We start from the raw sequence: 18169 nt of genomic DNA on the forward strand, positions 1-18169 counted from the left end.
AAGTATTACATACCTCTTCAAAGTCCTTAATGTGTATGTACGGATTTTCAGAATCCATACCGTGAAATGTGGGAAGAAGTTGAATCATGCCCGGTTTCAAATTGAAAGCTTGTTGGTTAAGAGGTAAGATAATACACGAAGGTGTACTTTGTCTAGCCGGGTGAAGATACTCTCTAAGAGTTCGAAAATTAGGTTGATCATTGAATTGTGGAGGTCCATTACCTTGAACACTCCCTTCACCCTCTACATCTTCAACATTAGCCATGATAAAAAAACAATAATATAACAATTATATGAATACGAAAGGAAAGGAAAAGAAAAAGAAAAAGAAAAAGAAAAAAAAGATTGCAAATAAAAGTAAATGAAATGTAAAAGATAAAGTAATAGCTCAAAAATAAAAATACAACAAATTAAGAAATTCACTCTCTAACTAATAAGCAATATTAACAACAATAAACATTAAAAGATAATTATAACAAGCATGAATAAAAGGCGGTAATACCGGCCAAGCACTTCAAACAATAAATATAAGAAAAATAACAACAATAAACAACAAAATAAAATAAAATGAACAAAAGGCGGTAGTACCGGCCAAGCACTTCAGACAATAAATATAAGAAAAATAACAACAATAAGCAACAAAATAAAATAAAATGAACAAGAGGCGGTAAAACCAGCCTTATAATATAAACAATAAATATTATAAACTAATTAGAATAGACAATAAAAGAAAAATGGTTGAACCAACCAAAATCCAACAATTAATTGTCCAGTCCACAGTCCAATATCCGAAAAGTTGAGGTCAAATTTTTTTTTTAGGCGGTAAAACCAGCCATTTGATTTTTTATTTTTATGTATTTTTTTTGTTTTCCAATAATCAAATAGAAATTTGTTACCTTTGCTTGCTAGCTCCCCGGCAACGGCGCCATTACCAGACAAATCAAGTGACCTCAATCCATTCAAACCCCAAATCTCAGCAGGCAAAGACCCAGTAAACTGATTCGAACTCAAGTTTATAGATGCGAGACTAGCACATGAGCTCAAAAAACCTGGAATCTTCCCTGAAAACTTATTATTAGCCAAAGAAAGATCCCTCAAAGCCGCACATTCCTTGAAAAAGTCCTCCGATATTGTCCCGGAGAGGCTGTTCTCACTCAAATCAATGATTCTAAGGTTTTCAAGGCGAGTAAGGTTAGGATTGATGCTACCAGTAAGGTTGTTCCTTGATAGAGAGAGCTTGTGGAGGAACTGGAGCTGTAAGAGGCCACGGCCGATCCGACCTGATAGAGAAAGCCCATCAAGAGTGAGCTCAACAACCCGGTTGGATCTCGGGTTGCATTTGACACCGAACTACTTGCAGGGAGTGTCATCATCTTGGTTCCAAGATGAGAGCTTTCTCATTGGATCTTGAAGGTCTGCTTTAAACACAATTAGACCCAAAACATCATCATTTAATGATGGATTAAGGGATCTCACACCTTGAAAAGCTAAAACCAAGAACACTAATAAGCTTAGCAACTCTTTTGCCCTTAACATTGCTAATTCTGATTAAGAAACTCAAAAGGCACTACAACCCATTGAAACTTAGATGGAGATAGAAAACAAAGGGAAAGCTAAGAAAAACCAGTGATATATTCTTGGCTTAAAGTGGAAAAAATGGGCTATTTTCTTTTCTTTCCAACGGCTAGATTCCAAGAGGAGAGACAACTAGAATAGACAAAGAAGGATTAAATTCAGCAAAATGAGACACCCCTTTATCACAAAAACTCCAAAAATAGCAAAAAAACATCGAAAATCCAAAAAAAAATACTCTTTTAATATATTTGCATCGTTTTTAGCATTTTTAGCGTCGTCTAAAAAGAATTTAAATTTTCAAAGGTCCTTCAAACGCGTTCAACTTTTCACGCGTCATTTTTAAAATTATTGATTTTCCTCAACATTGATATTGCTAGTTTTCAAAAAATACAAAAAAATTAAGAAAAATTAAATTTACAAAAAGAAAGAAGTTGAGGGACCAAGTTTGGAAACCTAGCAACATTTTTTCCTATAAATACTAGTCCCCTCAACACACACTCAAAGGGGGGGGGAGCAATTTTGCACAATTAAAGGAATCACAAATAAACCCTAAACCATAAAAAACCCTAAAAATCATAACCCTTTCTGCTCCTTAACCCGAAGTCGCCACTTCCTCCTTGAAAAAGAAAAAACCTAAGGCGGCTGCGCCCCCCCACTTGGCCAAACAAGAGAAGCCGCAACCTCCCCCACAGAGAACCCCACACTCCCTCCTAACCAAAACCAGTCGCGCCCCCCACTAGTTTTGAATTTTCTTCCACACAGACCCCTCTAATAGCTGCACCTCCTTCCCCCTCTTCCAGCCGCCAGCCACACCTAGAGAACCCCAACAATAGCCACGAACCAGCTCCCCCCCTCCACAGATCCTCCCTCTCAGCTGCTCCCTCTGCCCTCCGTGGCCCTCATCCCCTCAATCTCCCTGATTGCAACTCACCGCCACGAACCTTCCACCCGACAGACCCAGCCACACACCATCAACGGAGAAGCAGCACGCACGGAGCCATCAAGGCTGTCCACACCTGGCCACAGCAGCGCCATTCATACCTGGCCACAGATTCACCGGCCACCGACAGCTGCAGACCGGACGGAAACCCAAAGGCTAGCAGCCCTATGGTCGCACTGTCAGCCGCTTGAAACAAAGAACAAGGGGAAACGAAAAGAAACCAAGCTGCGAAGAGAGAAACAGATTTTCAAAACAAAAGGAAAAAAACTAAAATCGACTATTTGTGCGTGTTCTATTATTGCAGGTAATGGTGTTCCTCACAGCCGGCAGGAAAGGGAAGAGAAGAAGATAGCCGACCAGATCCATCCATTTCCAGGCGTTGCTTGCGGCGGCGCGTGAACCCACGCGCTGCCAGTGACGGTGGCGCGTGGAACAACGCGCCACCACTGTTCCTGGTGTCCCTGAGGCTTCACAGAAACGTTCCCAGCAATTCCATGATTTTTTTAGGGGCTGTTTTTTATAATTTTAAAAGTGTTATATAATTTTTGTTTAGTTATTTTTGAATTTGCATAATTTGTAGTGTGTAAAAAAAAACAAAGAAAGAAAGAAAGGAAAAGAAAAAAAGAAAAAAATATAGTCAAAAGTGTATGTGTGTGTTTGAATGTTTTTTTTTATGGATGTTTTTTTATGATAAAATTGTAAAGAATAAAGAAGAATTTAATATTTTGATTTGCTCACGGTCCGGAATTATTAACTCATACGTAAATTGTATATCTAATATCCGATGAAAAGACAAAATTTTTAGAACTTCTTTAACATGTCAAAGCCATGAAGCAGCTTACCTCAGGTAGGGTGCGTTAGGAGTGTTAATACCTTCCCTAACCACAACCAGTCCCTTACCCGTGAATCTCTGACAATACCAGTACACCCGGGTTTCCTAGTAGCCCTCAATTAAATGCTAGGTGGCGACTCCCAATGAACCAATCAAAGCAAACAGCATAACGAGAAAAAATTGCCAGACAACACCACGCGGATTTGACGTGCGACAAGACTAATTAGTTTGATTTTTGTGTTTTTGCTCCTTTTTTTAGAACTTATATTGGAAGTTTTTATTCCTTGGGTCACTATCTTCTTAATGGTGCTCTTTTAATTTAATTCTACTCGATTACTATAAATAAATTAAAGAAACTATGTATGGAGCAATGCATGGTAGCAGAATTATAGGTTTCCGACTGACAAACTTTCAACTAAAGAAATGAAAAAAGGTGGATAAGCATCTTGCAAATGTTCGGAAATCTCAATAATGAAGTACAATGACAATAATTACGTGAACTTGAGGCACTATACTGTGGTGTGATTTGTATTCTGTGTTTAATCGTGCCTAGATAATGGGGAATAGTATGATAAAAATGCATGGTAATCTAATACCGCTAATTGTTAAGGAATTCGTTGGAGGCTTGAAGAGGATGCTTGAATTCCGATAGAAGCAAAACGCAGTTTGTTTCTCCTAATCAAGTTGAAGTTTTCGCGCGGATAAACTTTCTTGGAAAATAAATTCCAGACAGCTGTAAAATTGAATTCCAGGCTGATGACTAGTTGATGGCTTCAAAGCCAAATGAATTCCAGGCTGATGACTAGTTGACCGCTTCAAAGCATTTCTTGCACGATTTAGAGATTGGTTGTCAGTTTGGGATTGAAGAAAGGTCATCTTAGAGATTGATCGTAATTGGTTACTCTCCTAGGCTTTTGGTTAAAGATCATGTATTGTGCTTGACTTGGCTGATTCAGCGTAAGGAAATGAAAATTGTTTCATGCAAAATTTCTAGCAAGTGATTGGTAATGTTTTTTTGTAGCTCGGAATATCCTTCATGTCTGAATGCGAGAGGTCAACATATCATTTAAAAACTCTTCTTGGGCTGGAAACCCCTCAACTTTCGCTTGGCTTCATTGCCATCAGACAAGAAAATTAAAGTCGTTGAAAATTCTTATGTTGACGATCCGGTAGCTGAATTTTCTCAGGAAGCTTCAAGTACAATTGCTAGGCTTCACAGTGCAATTAGAGCACGGAATCTTAAGTTTGGAGCTTGTTTGAACGCCATGAATTCCTCAAATGAAAAATATCCTTATCCAACTAGAAGTTCCAAATTGAATTTTCATTGATCGGTCAATTGAAACAAATAATAATAATTGACCACAATTATCCTTCTTGGCTGTTGAGAAAAACCTTTCAAAAAGATGCCTATAAATAGGCTCTGGCATGTCGATGTTCTTACAAAATCCATACTTCATACGTTCATTTATTTATTTTTCACTGCTATCTCACTATACATTCTTTATTCTGATCACCCAACAATCTTCAGTGCTGCTCAAGCTTTTATTGCTCTTCTGCGAGGCTGTTCAACAAATACTTAGTGTATATCATGGGAAGTATTGCCCAGTTGAGTCGTAATTCTTTCCCAGATGGTTTCGTTTTTGGATCTTCTTCGTCAGCTTACCAGGTACAACATTGCTTCAAGTACTCTGGTCGAAGAGAGAAACGCCTCAATTGTTTGTTCTCTGATAACGTTTAAATTATATGCAGTTTGAAGGTGAAACAAACAGGAGAGGCAAAGGGCCGAATATATGGGACACCTTCATCGAGGAGCATCCAGGTATCTCTTTATTCAATGCAGGAGTTCGTTACAATGCTTTACTGACTAAAACAACGAATATAAATCTCTCAAGGAGTCACCAGCCAGCATGTTGATGGCCTGCCTAAATCCATAGTGTATATATTTTGTCTATTAAATCCAAAAGAAGAGAGAAAAAAGAAAGAAAGAAGGTGACTTTTGGGGTTAGGGGGAGAAAGTGCGTGCAAATTAAAGATGTAAATATGATTTTTATCAAATAATATATATTCAAAGGAATTTAAGAACAAATTCTGAAAAATTGCAGAGAGGATAAGTGACCATAGCAATGCAAAGGTGGCAGTTGATTTCTATAATCGCTATAAGGTACGATGTTCGTCTTATTTTTCTTTTGGTTGCCTTTTGGGGATCTGATCACCATTACACTTGTTGATATATTTTACGCACAAAATGTTATAGGAAGATGTGCAAAGAATGAGGGGAATGGGAATGGATGCTTTCAGATTCTCTATTTCTTGGTCTAGGGTATTACCGCGTAAGTGTTTTCTTTTGTTTTTACCCTACATCTCATTCCTTTTTAATTCACGAGGATGGGACGCGTCTCGAATTTCGAAGTCCCACATTTTTCCTTACTTTGATTTTTCAATAATCGAATTGAATTCATCAGATGGCAGACTAAGTGCTGGAATAAACGAAGAAGGGATCCAGTTTTACAACAATCTCATCGATGAGCTCATAAAAAATGGTTATAACCCTTTCCTTTTCCTCCATGACTGTGTTTCATAATAATGTTACCGGCTAAAAATAAGAATCTTGAAGTGGCCATGGTAAATGCAGGGGCAATCTTACTTTGCTTGAATTTCGAAAATTTGAAAAGCATTTTCCAAACTCTCATACAAAACGTTTCACATGCACTTTAGTTTTCTCATATTAATTTTGCTTTGAAATGTACAGGTATACAGCCTTATGTAACTCTCTTTCATTGGGACACTCCACAAGCAATTGAGGACAAATATGGTGGTTTCTTGAGCCCTAATATTTTGTAAGTAATTATATTCATATTATATAAACATCTCACTTTAATTTAAATCCTCCATGCTTGAATCTAATAATTTCAAAACTCATATAGAATCGATTTCCGAGACTTCGTGGAGCTTTGCTTCCAAAGATTTGGAGACCGAGTGAAGCACTGGATCACTTTAAATGAGCCTTTTATGTTTAGCGTCAATGGTTATGACACGGGCACAGTGGCACCCGGCAGAATTTCAACTTTGGAGAATTATCCAGGCCAACCCAAAATCTCTGGCGCCACCGAGGTTTACATTGTAACCCATCATCTATTGCTTGCTCATGCAACGGCTGTGAAAGTATACAAGGAAAAGTATCAGGTTTGCAAAAGCTAAAGCTACAATTAATTTGTGGTTCGTTTCTTAACATATTTCACCAAAGTTTCCTGTGTGACTGTGCTAATTTTATCATTGACAAAATCTCGTCAGACGTGTCAAGGAGGTAAAATTGGGATAACCCTCATTTCTCATTGGTTTGAACCTTACTCAACTAGTGACAGTGATCGGATGGCAACTGAACGAAGCCTTGATTTTATGCTTGGATGGTATGCATTTTGCTAGCTGATTTGGATAATATAATAATTTGAAACATTAATTAATTTGGATTATTAAATTCTATGGAGAAGAAACCAGGATCTTAAATTCTATGTTTTTGGCAGGTACATGGATCCTCTAACTAAAGGTGACTATCCACAGAATATGCACGACTACGTTGGAGGAAGATTGCCTAGATTCAGTGAGGAGGAATCCAAGATGCTGAGAGGATCTTATGACTTTATTGGGGTCAATTACTACACTACATACTATGCTCAGAATGTTGAGGATGTTGACTATAAAAATATTGGGTTTATGGAAGATGCTCGTGTTAACTGGACAGGTGAAATATTTATTTACTTGTTAATTAAGTGATTAAAAAAAAAAACTCTCAGAATAAGAAGAATACAAGGTCTAAAACTCTACAGTACTTTCTCACTTATGTTGATATTATTTTACGTACAGGGGAGAGAAATGGAATACCAATAGGCCCACAGGTGAATGTGATTCTTCATTCTTGTTTCAACAAATTAGTAATTGATATGTAGAATCTTTCTGTTTTAATTTCCCCTTGGTATTGAGATATATAAATCAAATTCGCAGGCGGGTTCAAGTTGGCTTTATATTTATCCCGAAGGTATTCGTCATCTCTTGAATTACGTAAAGGACGCGTATGAAAATCCAACAATATATATCACTGAAAATGGTAAGAACAGAGTCAACAACCCTCGTGTGTTTATGGTTATAGGTGTCAAGAAGCTCTGATTTACTGATTTGTTGGTTTTTTTTAAATTAGGAGTTGATGACGTGAATTCCTCGTCATTAGAGGAAGCCCTCGATGATGCCATAAGAGAGCAATATTACAAAGACATTTTCCACAATGTTCTGAAATCTATCAAGTGAGTTTGCTCTTTCCAAATTCATGTTCTCGCTTCCTTTCTCAAACAGTCCTAGTTTTTTCTTTCTCAGTCCGATCTGCTCTAAAAACTTGACTTTTGCAGTGACCATGGTGTCGATGTCAAGGGGTTTTTTGCTTGGTCATTCTTGGATGATTTTGAATGGGGATCCGGTTATGGTTCAAGGTTTGGTCTCTTCTACATTGACTACGAAAACAACTTGAAACGATATGCCAAAAATTCTGTGAAGTGGTTTAAGCAATTTCTGAACAAGGACGAATGTACTCAACTCAATGATAACATGTAAGGCCTCTTTTCATCTCCTCTTATTATTATCAAAAAAACCTCTCAACATTTCTCATAACACAAATGATTGCAATAACAGAAAATCAAAATCTCGAATGGAGGAGGCATCGGCTCGTAGCCGTAAGAAGTCGAGAATTGATTAAACATTGGCATGAAATATAATAAGGTATTATTGTATATCTTCTTCCATAACTACTGATTTTATTGTATTCATTTTCCATGCTTAACAAACTAATTTATTAACAATGCAGGAGCCCTTTTCGTATGATCAAGACCTACTTGAAACCACATCGGAATAGCACCAAACGCTGAAATCAAACTTTGTTGCAGCAAGTTAGGTTTCCACGTCTGATAAATCCTATTCCATGCATGTTTGCGCCCTTCTAGTTTGTGGACATCAGTGGATCCTTGTCTTCGAATTAATTCTCACATTTTCGTCTAGGATCGATGCTGTTCTTGTTGTAATAATAATATTTATTTGTATTTATTTTTTATTTTTTATATGTATTGACTGGTTATCAATCAAATTCGATATTAAATAATAACTTGCTCTGCGCAATTTCTTTTTTCCTGTAATATTTTGAAGGATACTTCTATTCATGCATAATCATTTTCACTAGAATTCGAGGAATGCATTGTCAAACTGAAACTTATGAAGACCAAGTGAAAAGTAAATAAATAATATCTATGTTAGAGAATAATATAAATCATATCATGGACCTCACCTAACAGCTTAAACTATTGGGTTGAGATGGTTCTTTAACATGGTATCAGAGCCTGATCAAGCGTTCACGAGTTCGAATCTCACCATCCCTATTTATTTGATAAAGATTAAGCACAAGGTAAAGTAGGCCTGTGCAAGTTTCAAGCCCAAAAAGCTTTCACTTGAGGGGATGTATTATAGAATAATATAAATTATATCCTACCAAATAGTTCTATGGCATGAAACATAATTAATTCTTGAGGATGCAAAATGTAGGGTCTCTTTGAAATAATCCTTAAATCCAAGGGAAAGGGGTATAAGCAATTTTGGCGGTTATAGTACTAAAGTGGCCGAATTTACCGGTTAAGAACCTCATTTCTCCGTGTCTCATTGGATTCCCTGCGACGGCTTTTTTGTCAAGGCATTGCACGTTTTGGTTGTTTCTTGATAGATTATCCCTGACAGTTTTTTTTCCCCTCTTTTCTCCACTAAAATTCGCACTATCCATTTAAGATTTCAGGGTAGTATCTTAGTTGCGGTTAGTTCAGTGACGGTCAACGTCTTTTTATTTATAATTTTTGTTGTTAGTTTATTTTGTAGTTTTTTGATTTTTTTTTTAATTTTATCTTTTTTTTTTGGTTTCTTAAGCTTTTTCTTGCCCTTCTGTATTCTTTTAATTGTTTTCATTTTCATCCTTAGATATATTTTTTAAAAAATTATTACTCATTCTTTTATTGGTTTCTTCTTTTAATTATTTTGTGAATTTACTTTTTCTTCTCAATTTAACCCTTCAATCCAAAATTATCCATCATTTTTTTTTGTTCATTCAAATATTATCTTAATTAATTGATCCATATCGTTGTACCGAAGGTACACATGTTCGTTCAAACATTATCATAATTAATTGGATCCTTACCAATGCATGCAAGGTACTCTTATTCATTCAAGTAATATCATCACAAGTTTGATACATATCAATGTAAGCAAGGTACTCGCATCCATATTATATATCAAGTAGTTGATACACATCAATATACTCGAGGTACTCATATTCATTCCAATATTTATCAAAGAAATAAAACAATAAATTCGAAACTTTATGAATAAGTTTACACATATTGAAAAAACAAGGTGCGATGCACCTACTTGTTTCCCTAACCGACAACCTCGTCCCTTTAACTACCAATGACCTTACTCTAGACATCTCTTCTATTTGAGAATCAAGAGATATAATCAATACCCTCTTATAATTTTATCACAATGTGCATTTTTATACTATTGCAATCTCATTCACATGAATTCATTGCCATCTTTTAATTTCATTTTTCGATTATTGTCCTTCAACTACCTCATTACACTCCTTACATCAGTTTTCATCGGAGAGCATTGTTTACCATTTTACCATCTTGGAAATCTCAACACAACTCAATAGTTTCAAACACCATATTCTTATGAATCAATTCTCACTTGATACCAAGATATTCCTCTATTGGTATCATTATCTTATCTCATTCTTTTAGAATAATTAATCAATATTTTCTCTCCTATTTTTTTGGAAGGTAATTGTTGATACTAATGAATCTCATTGGTATCATTAGTCTCCAAATAGTGGGTTAGACTAATCAATTCAATTCAAGTGCCGATATTAATACAAGCAATTGTTATCATTACTATTCCTACCCCGGAATAATTAATCAATTATTATTCATATCTGGTTTATTATCAAAGTTGCTGATGTCAAGAACCCTTGACATCATTAACCTCCTTACTTGGAGTAGCTAATCACACCATAAATAGTTGTCGATACCAATGCGACCCATTGATATTGCCACACATGTGCAGCGTCGCGGTGAAATTGCCTCCACTTTAGGTTTTAGTAATCGAAAAATGGGACAGGCAAGGAATTCTTGTCTTTTATCAGTAGAATGAGGGAATGATAGTCACCACCTAGTATTTTTGTCACTAGAAATCCTAAGTGGTCTCAGAAATCAGGTACAAGGACTGATTGCATAAAGAGAAGGTATTAACACCCCAAATATGCCTTACCTAAAGTAAGTTGTATTGTTTGATTGTCTGATAAAAGCTAAGGTTTTGTCGTGCTTTCTAATTGTTGGCCTGTCTAAGGTTGAAGAAAAGTCCTCGTCAGTAAGGAGATTTTTATCTTATCGGGTAAATCCCGACCATTCTAATGTCTATACATAAAAGAACTACCCTTTTAATATCAGGAATACGTCTCACGTATAAGTTCGTAATCCCAGATAACCTTTTAATATTTTTTTTGTTTTTTTTTTAAATATTGACCTAGTTCTCATGACTTTAATAAACTAGTTATTAAAGCTCAAAACACATGCTAAAATATATTTTGAATTTTTGTTGTATGAAAATAGATATAATTTTTTTTATCTTTGAGAGACTTGACCGTATGCATGAAAATATGATATTTTTTTTGTTTTATAGTTTTTTGCAATGTTTTGATAAAAACTGGGTATTTTAACACATGTGTTACGGTATACCATATTACATATGACAAGTCAATACATTAGTAATACAATATTTCCTATCCTAGCACACGGTCCATAATATTTCGGAAATCTCAATAATGAAGTACAATGACAATAATTACGTGAACTTGAGACACTATCAATAATTTTGCTTAAATCTCAATAATGTATTCTGTGTTTAATCGTGCCTAGGTAATGGGGGATAGTATGATAAAAATGGTAATCTAATGCCGCTAATTGTTAAGGAATTCGTTGGAGGCTTGAATTCCGATAGAAGCAAAACGCAGTTTGTTTCTCCTAATCAAGTTGAAGTTTTCGCGCGGATAAACTTTCTTTGGAAAATAAATTCCAGACAGCTGTAAAATTGAATTCCAGGCGGATGACTAGTTGATGGCTTCAAAGCCAAATGAATTCCAGGCTGATGACTAGTGGATCGCTTCAAAGCATTTCTTGCACGATTTAGAGATGGTTGTCAGTTTGGGATTGAAGAAAGGTCATCTTAGAGATTGATCGTAATTGGTTACTCTCCTAGGCTTTTGGTTAAAGATCATGTATTGTGCTTGACTTGGCTGATTCAGCGTAAGGAAATGAAAATTGTTTCATGCAAAATTTCTAGCAAGTGATTGGTAATGTTTTTTTGTAGCTCGGAATATCCTTCATGTCTGAATGCGAGAGGTCAACATATCATTTAAAAACTCTTCTTGGGCTGGAAACCCGTCAACTTTCGCTTGGCTTCATTGCCATCAGACAAGAAAATTAAAGTCGTTGAAAATTCTGATGTTGACGATCCGGTTGCTTGTTTCAACACCATGAATTCCTCAAATGACAAGTATCCTTATCCAATTAGAAGTTCGAAATTGAATTTTCATTGATCGGTCAATCGAAACAAGTAATAATAATCTCCAAGTGATTCTGCATGCCCAATCCATACCGAGGTATGGAAGATAATCACGACTATTCCAAAGTTATCATGGCTAATTCAATACCTATCAATGTAAACAAGGTACTCACATCCATTCTAATAATAACATAATTAATTTGATACATAAAAATACACATAGTGTACTCATGTTCATTTAAATATTATCCTAACTAACTTGATCCATATTATCCTAACTAACTTGATCCATATCATTGTACGCAAGATACACATGTTCATTCAAACATTATCATAATTATATCAGAACTAGTTGATACACGTCAATGTACACAAGGTACTCATATTCATTCCAATATTTATCAAAGCAATAAAACAATAAAGTCTAAAATTTATCTGTCGCGGGTGCGCGGCGTCGCGGCGAAATATTCCACTTTAAAATCTAGGCAGGTGTGTATGGTATCTATTTGACAAATGTGGGGAGACAAAAAAATATTGTCTTTTGTTGGTAGGAAATGGAATGGGAGTCGCCACCTAGTATTTTGGTCACTAGGAACCCTAACTGGTCTTAGAGATTGGGTACGGGGACTGGTTGCGTAAAGGGAAGGTATTAGCACCCCAAATACGCCCTACCTAAGGTAAGCTGCATTGTTTAACTGTCTGATAAGATTCAAGGTCTCGTTGTGTTTCCTAGTTGTTGGTCCGTCTATGGTTCAAGAAAAGTCCTCCTCAATAAGGAGATCCTTATCTTATCGGGTAAAGCCTAATCGTTCTAATGTCAATGTAAAAAAACATATTTAATCAGGAATACGTTTTACGTATAAATTCGTAATCCCACATACTAAAAGAAGACAAAAAGATTTTTTTAGAATTTTTGAAATATTGGCCTAGTTCTCATGGCTTGAATAAACTGGTTATAAAAGCCAAAATGCATGCTAGTACATATATTGTTTTTTTTTTTAAAAAAAAAAAAAAACTTTCTTTGTTGTATGAAAATATGATGTTATAATATTTATATATATATATTGGAGAGACTAGGCCGTATTTTAAAACAAAACATTTTCAATTATGTATATTTTTTTTATATGTTTCGACGCAAATCGGGTATTTTAATACTGAGTTGGTATCCTTACGGTATAAAAATACAACCCAATATTAATCCACTTTGATAAAAATATGCAAAAAAATCAACAATATCTTTAAAGATATTTAGAAAATTTTTGATCGCAAAAGACATTTTTTATTTTGAAAATGTTTGATGTTTCGACGAAAACCGGGTGTTTTAATACCGGATTTGTATCTTTACAGTATAAAAATACAAACCGATATTGATCAAAATACAGTAATAAACTTACAGAAAAATCACATATTTTTGGAAATAATTTTTCGAAGAAAATTATTAATAATTTTTTTTTATATGTATCTAGATATAAATAATACAAAACACAATATAATGTACATAATATATAATTGGGCTGGGCTGGACCGGCCCAATGAATTGGGCCGGACTCAGCCCCAAAATGTGTTGGGCCGATATCGGCCCAACCTGAAATTTTTTTTATCATGGGCCGGACCCAGCCCGGCCCGCTGGGCTGGGCTAGGATCAGTCCGGCCCACAGGAGGACACCCACTTTTTTTTTTTTTTTTTTTTTTTTTTTTTTTGCTGGGCCAGAACCAATCTGACCCAGCATAATTAAAAACATGGGGGGAATTATTTTCCCCCCTTCCTGCATGCAGAATGTGCGTTCTGCATGCAGGAACGAAGAAACAGATTGATGCACAAAAGGGGGGGAAGAGAAGAGCACCTGGCGTGGAGGAGTTGGTGCGTCGCTGGGAGGCCGGTGGTGCTGCGGTGGAGGCTGGTGGTGCTGCAGTGGAGGCTGGTTCCGGCTGGAAGAAGGAGGAGCGGATTCCTGCAGAGGAGAAGGAAAGCTCTCGGCTGGAACCTTTGGTGTGGCTGAGGAAGGAGCTGCTACTCCGGTTGCTGCTGGGCGTCGCTGGAGGAAGGAGGACTGCTGTTGGCCGGTGAAGAAGCTGGAAGGTGGAGGCTTGCTCCTGTGGAGGCTGTCACTGCTGAGGAGGCCGCGGGAGGCGTTGCTGGGGCTGCTGAAGCTGCGGTGAAGGAGAAGCTGAGGGAGGAGCTGAGGGAGGAGCTGCTACTGGCTTTGTGTTGATGGGAAGAAAAAAAGATAGAGGCGCTGAGGCTGGCGGAGCAGAGGGAGAAGAAGCTGGAAAAAGAAAAATGGTTGCAGGAAAAAAACGGGCAGGAAAAACTTATTTTGTGCCAACTTTGAGCTCCATTCTTCCAACCATCTGACCATGAAAATTCCTTCTATTTATAGGGCTGGAAAGAGGGTAATCTTGTCTTCAATGAGGAAAACGTCTCAGCCCTTGATTCGACTTGAGCAATCCAAACCGTCGGTTCAAAGTGTGCACCTCGAACTGCCAAATTTGCAGACTGCCCGAGGTGCATGTTTTGGCCCAATAAACGGAGCCGTTCCAAACCTTTTCGACCCGACCGGACCACTCCCCGGGATAAAGGAGTTCCAGGTGGACATGTTGGTGCATGCTTTGTCGGATTTGGGGGCCAAACGAGGAAGAAAACACGTCTGGAAGTCGGCCACTCGGGCAGCTCGGCGGGGAAGACAGTGAACAGTGATCAGTGATCCCTTTTTTTTTTTTTTTTTTTTTTTTAAAATGCAAAACGGCGCCGTTTAGATAAAAAAAAGGATTTCTTTGCCAATGTTCAGTTTAGTCCTCAGACTTTCAGTTTCGTTCGACAGTATTCCCCAATTGACCCTAAAACTTCTGATTTGATGCAATTTAGTCCCGGTATAACTTCATCTTCGGCCCCAGAGTTACGCGCCTTTTGCAATACGGTCCTTGGTCTCGTATTTATGCAATTGAGCCCTTAATTGATCAATAAACTTCCAATTTCTTCAATTAGGCCCCTTAATCAATTAATTCCAGCCCCCCTACTTGCGCGCCTTCTCCAATTTGGTCCCTGGTTTCGGATTTCTTCAATTAAGTCCCTAATTGGCCCTTAAACTTCAATATTTATGCAATTAAGCCCCTGATTTGCCCTAATAAATTCCTAAAAAATATATTTTGGCCCCAGAACTTAAATTTCTTCTAATTAAAGCCCAAATTGACTTAAAAAACAATTTTTCTTGCAATCAAATCCCCTATAAATTCATTAAAAAAATCCAATTAAATCCATAATCATCCAAATTTGGGCTTTTCTCCTCCAATTTCAAATTTCCTCCTCAACAGGGCTTTCCTCCTTCAAGAATATACTGTCAAAAATCCAATCTTTGTATTTTTAAACTCATTGACCAATTTTCCGACCATTTTCTGAGTGCTTCTGCCTCCTGTTATTTTTTCTTAACCTCCTTTGGCTATATATATATATTTATATATATATTTTGTATATATATTTTGTGGGGGACCCAAAAATGGGTTACAACAGATGCCCCCTCTTTATAATGCTTACGGAGCAAGGTTTTTGCGCAGTAAGTTTTATAAAGATAAACCCAAAACGGAAACTCCCGGAACTGATCTGATTGAAGTTTGATTGATCTGAAACTTGTCTTTTATAGCAATCTCAACTTGGAATCCCATCCGGCGATTCCATTTAACCAACATGAAATATGAGGTCCCGTCTGGCGACCTCCTTTAACCAATATCGAAATACGAGATCCCTTCTGGCGATCTCCTTTAATCAACTTGGAATCCCATCTGGCGATTCCCCTTTTTCTTTTTTCTTTTTTTTTTTCTTTTTACGAGGTCCCATCTAGCGACCTCCAAATAGCGAAATGCGAGATCCCTTCTAGCGATCTCCTTTATTCAACTTGGAATCCCATCTGGCGATTCCTTCTTTTATTCAACATGTAATACGAGGTCCCATCTGGCGACCTCCGAATAGCGAAACACGAGATCCCTTCTGGCGATCTCCTTCAATCTTGGAATCCCATCTGGCGATTCCTTTTATTCAACATGTAATATGGGGTCCCATTTGGCGACCTCCGAATAGCGAAACACGAGATCCCTTCTGGCGATCTCCTTCAATCTTGGAATCCCATCTGGCGATTCCTTTTATTCATCATGTAATACGGGGTCCCATCTGGCGACCTCCGAATAGCGAAACACGAGATCCCTTCTGGCGATCTCCTTCAATCTTGGAATCCCATCTGGCGATTCCTTTTATTCATCATGTAATACGGGGTCCCATCTGGCGACCTCCGAATAGCGAAACACGAGATCCCTTCTGGCGATCTCCTTTAAACGACTTGGAATCCCATCTGGCGATTCCTTTTATTCAACATGTAATACGGGGTCCCATCTGGCGACCTCCGAATAGCGAAACACGAGATCCCTTCTGGCGATCTCCTTCATTCTTGGAATCCCATCTGGCGATTCCTTTTATTCAACATGTAATACGGGGTCCCATCTGGCGACCTCCGAATAGTGAAACACGAGATCCCTTCTGGCGATCTCCTTCGAACGACTTGGAATCCCATCTGGCGATTCCTTTTATTCAACATGTAATACGGGGTCCCATCTGGCGACCTCCGAATAGCGAAACACGAGATCCCTTCTGGCGATCTCCTTCGAACGACTTGGAATCCCATCTGGCGATTCCTTTTATTCAACATGTAATACGGGGTCCCATTTGGCGACCTCCGAATAGCGAAACACGAGATCCCTTCTGCCGATCTCCTTCAATCTTGAAATCCCATCTGGCGATTCCTTTTATTCAAAGCTGAAATACGGTGTCGTTCTTCCTGATGGTAGGGCTCAACACTTCTCATTTTTTTCTATTTCTTGTTCTTCTCGTTGTTCCAGAATCCACTATGATTCACAACTGTGATTCTTTGCTATCATCTGCTATATGATTCCTTCTTCGTCTCCAATCTTGTGGGAGTGCATTAAGAATTCCTCCTGTAATGATCCAAAAAACATATATGCAATGATTTATGATTAGATGCCATGCATGCATTCGTACCTGGTTTTGAAACATAGGCCCCATCCTCTTCTTCTAGTTCATGGGACTCCCTCTTAACATGAGCTTGCTTTTGACGTCGTATGTTGGATTCATCTCTCGTGTTGTCTCTGACTTTCTTCAAGTAGTCCTTTTCCCAAAATGTATGACTTGTCATTGCCCCTTTGTCATGCTTTTGTCAAATGCTTTAGCTTGGTTTTCAAAACTATAGGCTTCCGTGCATTTTAAACACGTAAAACTTTCCATGAAAACATCTCTTATTGCCCCCAGTGTAGGGGTGTGATTCTAGCCTAGGCTTTTGTATAGAGAAGAAATTCGTTCAGCCGATGCTAAACTTTTTAGGTGCGATAACAATAAGACATGCACTGTTGGGATTAATGCAAAAATGATTGTTGTGAGATCAATGCAAAAGAGAAAGAAGTCAATGGCCAAACTTTGCTTTATTGATTTAAGAGCCTACATCAAGCATAATATCTTTTTACAGAGTCAGAATTCACAGGTCGAGCTAGGTCTTCTCCATCCATTCTAGCCAACTTCAGCGCTCCTCCTAAGAATGCCTTCTTTACTACGTAAGGACCCTCGTAATTTGGTGCCCATTTGCTTTGATCGACTCCAGGCAGTGACAATATTTTCTTCAATACTAGATCCCCTTCTTGAAACAACCGCGGTCTAACCTTTTTATCATATGCCTTGGCCATTCGTTTCTGGTAGAGTTGGTGATGACATATCGCAGCTATCCTCTTTTCGCTGATCAAGTTCAGTTGCTCATATCTCACTTTGGCCCACTCGGCCTCCTCTAATTCGGAATCCATCAACACTCTTAACGACGGGATTTCTACTTCCAAAGGCATCACTGCTTCCATACCGTACACCAGAGAATATGGGGTAGTCCCTGTCGAGGTCCTGACTGTAGTGCGGTATGCATGAAGGGCGAATGACAACATCTCATGCCAATCTCTATATGTGACTACCATTTTCTGAATAATCTTCTTGATGTTCTTGTTGGCGGCTTCTACTGCGCCATTCATCTTTGGTCGGTAGGGTGAAGAATTTGAATGCTTGATTTTCCATTTAGTACACAACTCTGCTATCATTTTGCCATTGAAATTCTGTGCATTATCTGTCACTATCTTTTCCGGAG

At 37.7% G+C, this 18169-nt stretch overlaps 1 protein-coding gene and 1 pseudogene across 1 annotated transcript; one reads left to right on the plus strand and one right to left on the minus strand.

The window, feature by feature from the left end:
- The window catches only part of LOC133680834 (uncharacterized), a 103501-nt pseudogene that overhangs the window by 24896 nt on the left and 60436 nt on the right, over positions 1 to 18169 (minus strand).
- LOC133699286 (beta-glucosidase 12-like) lies at positions 4808 to 8512 on the plus strand. Its single transcript, XM_062122495.1, has 15 exons — positions 4808 to 5013; positions 5097 to 5166; positions 5450 to 5508; positions 5602 to 5677; positions 5810 to 5887; positions 6097 to 6184; positions 6272 to 6530; positions 6639 to 6754; positions 6869 to 7086; positions 7209 to 7240; positions 7347 to 7449; positions 7540 to 7642; positions 7745 to 7942; positions 8025 to 8111; positions 8197 to 8512. The coding sequence occupies exons 1-14, from the start codon at positions 4936 to 4938 to the stop codon at positions 8086 to 8088; spliced, it is 1542 nt and encodes a 513-aa protein (XP_061978479.1). The 5' UTR covers positions 4808 to 4935; the 3' UTR covers positions 8089 to 8111; positions 8197 to 8512.

This window comes from Populus nigra, chromosome 1, assembly GCF_951802175.1.
Source record: "Populus nigra chromosome 1, ddPopNigr1.1, whole genome shotgun sequence".
NCBI classification, from domain to species: Eukaryota; Viridiplantae; Streptophyta; class Magnoliopsida; order Malpighiales; family Salicaceae; genus Populus; species Populus nigra.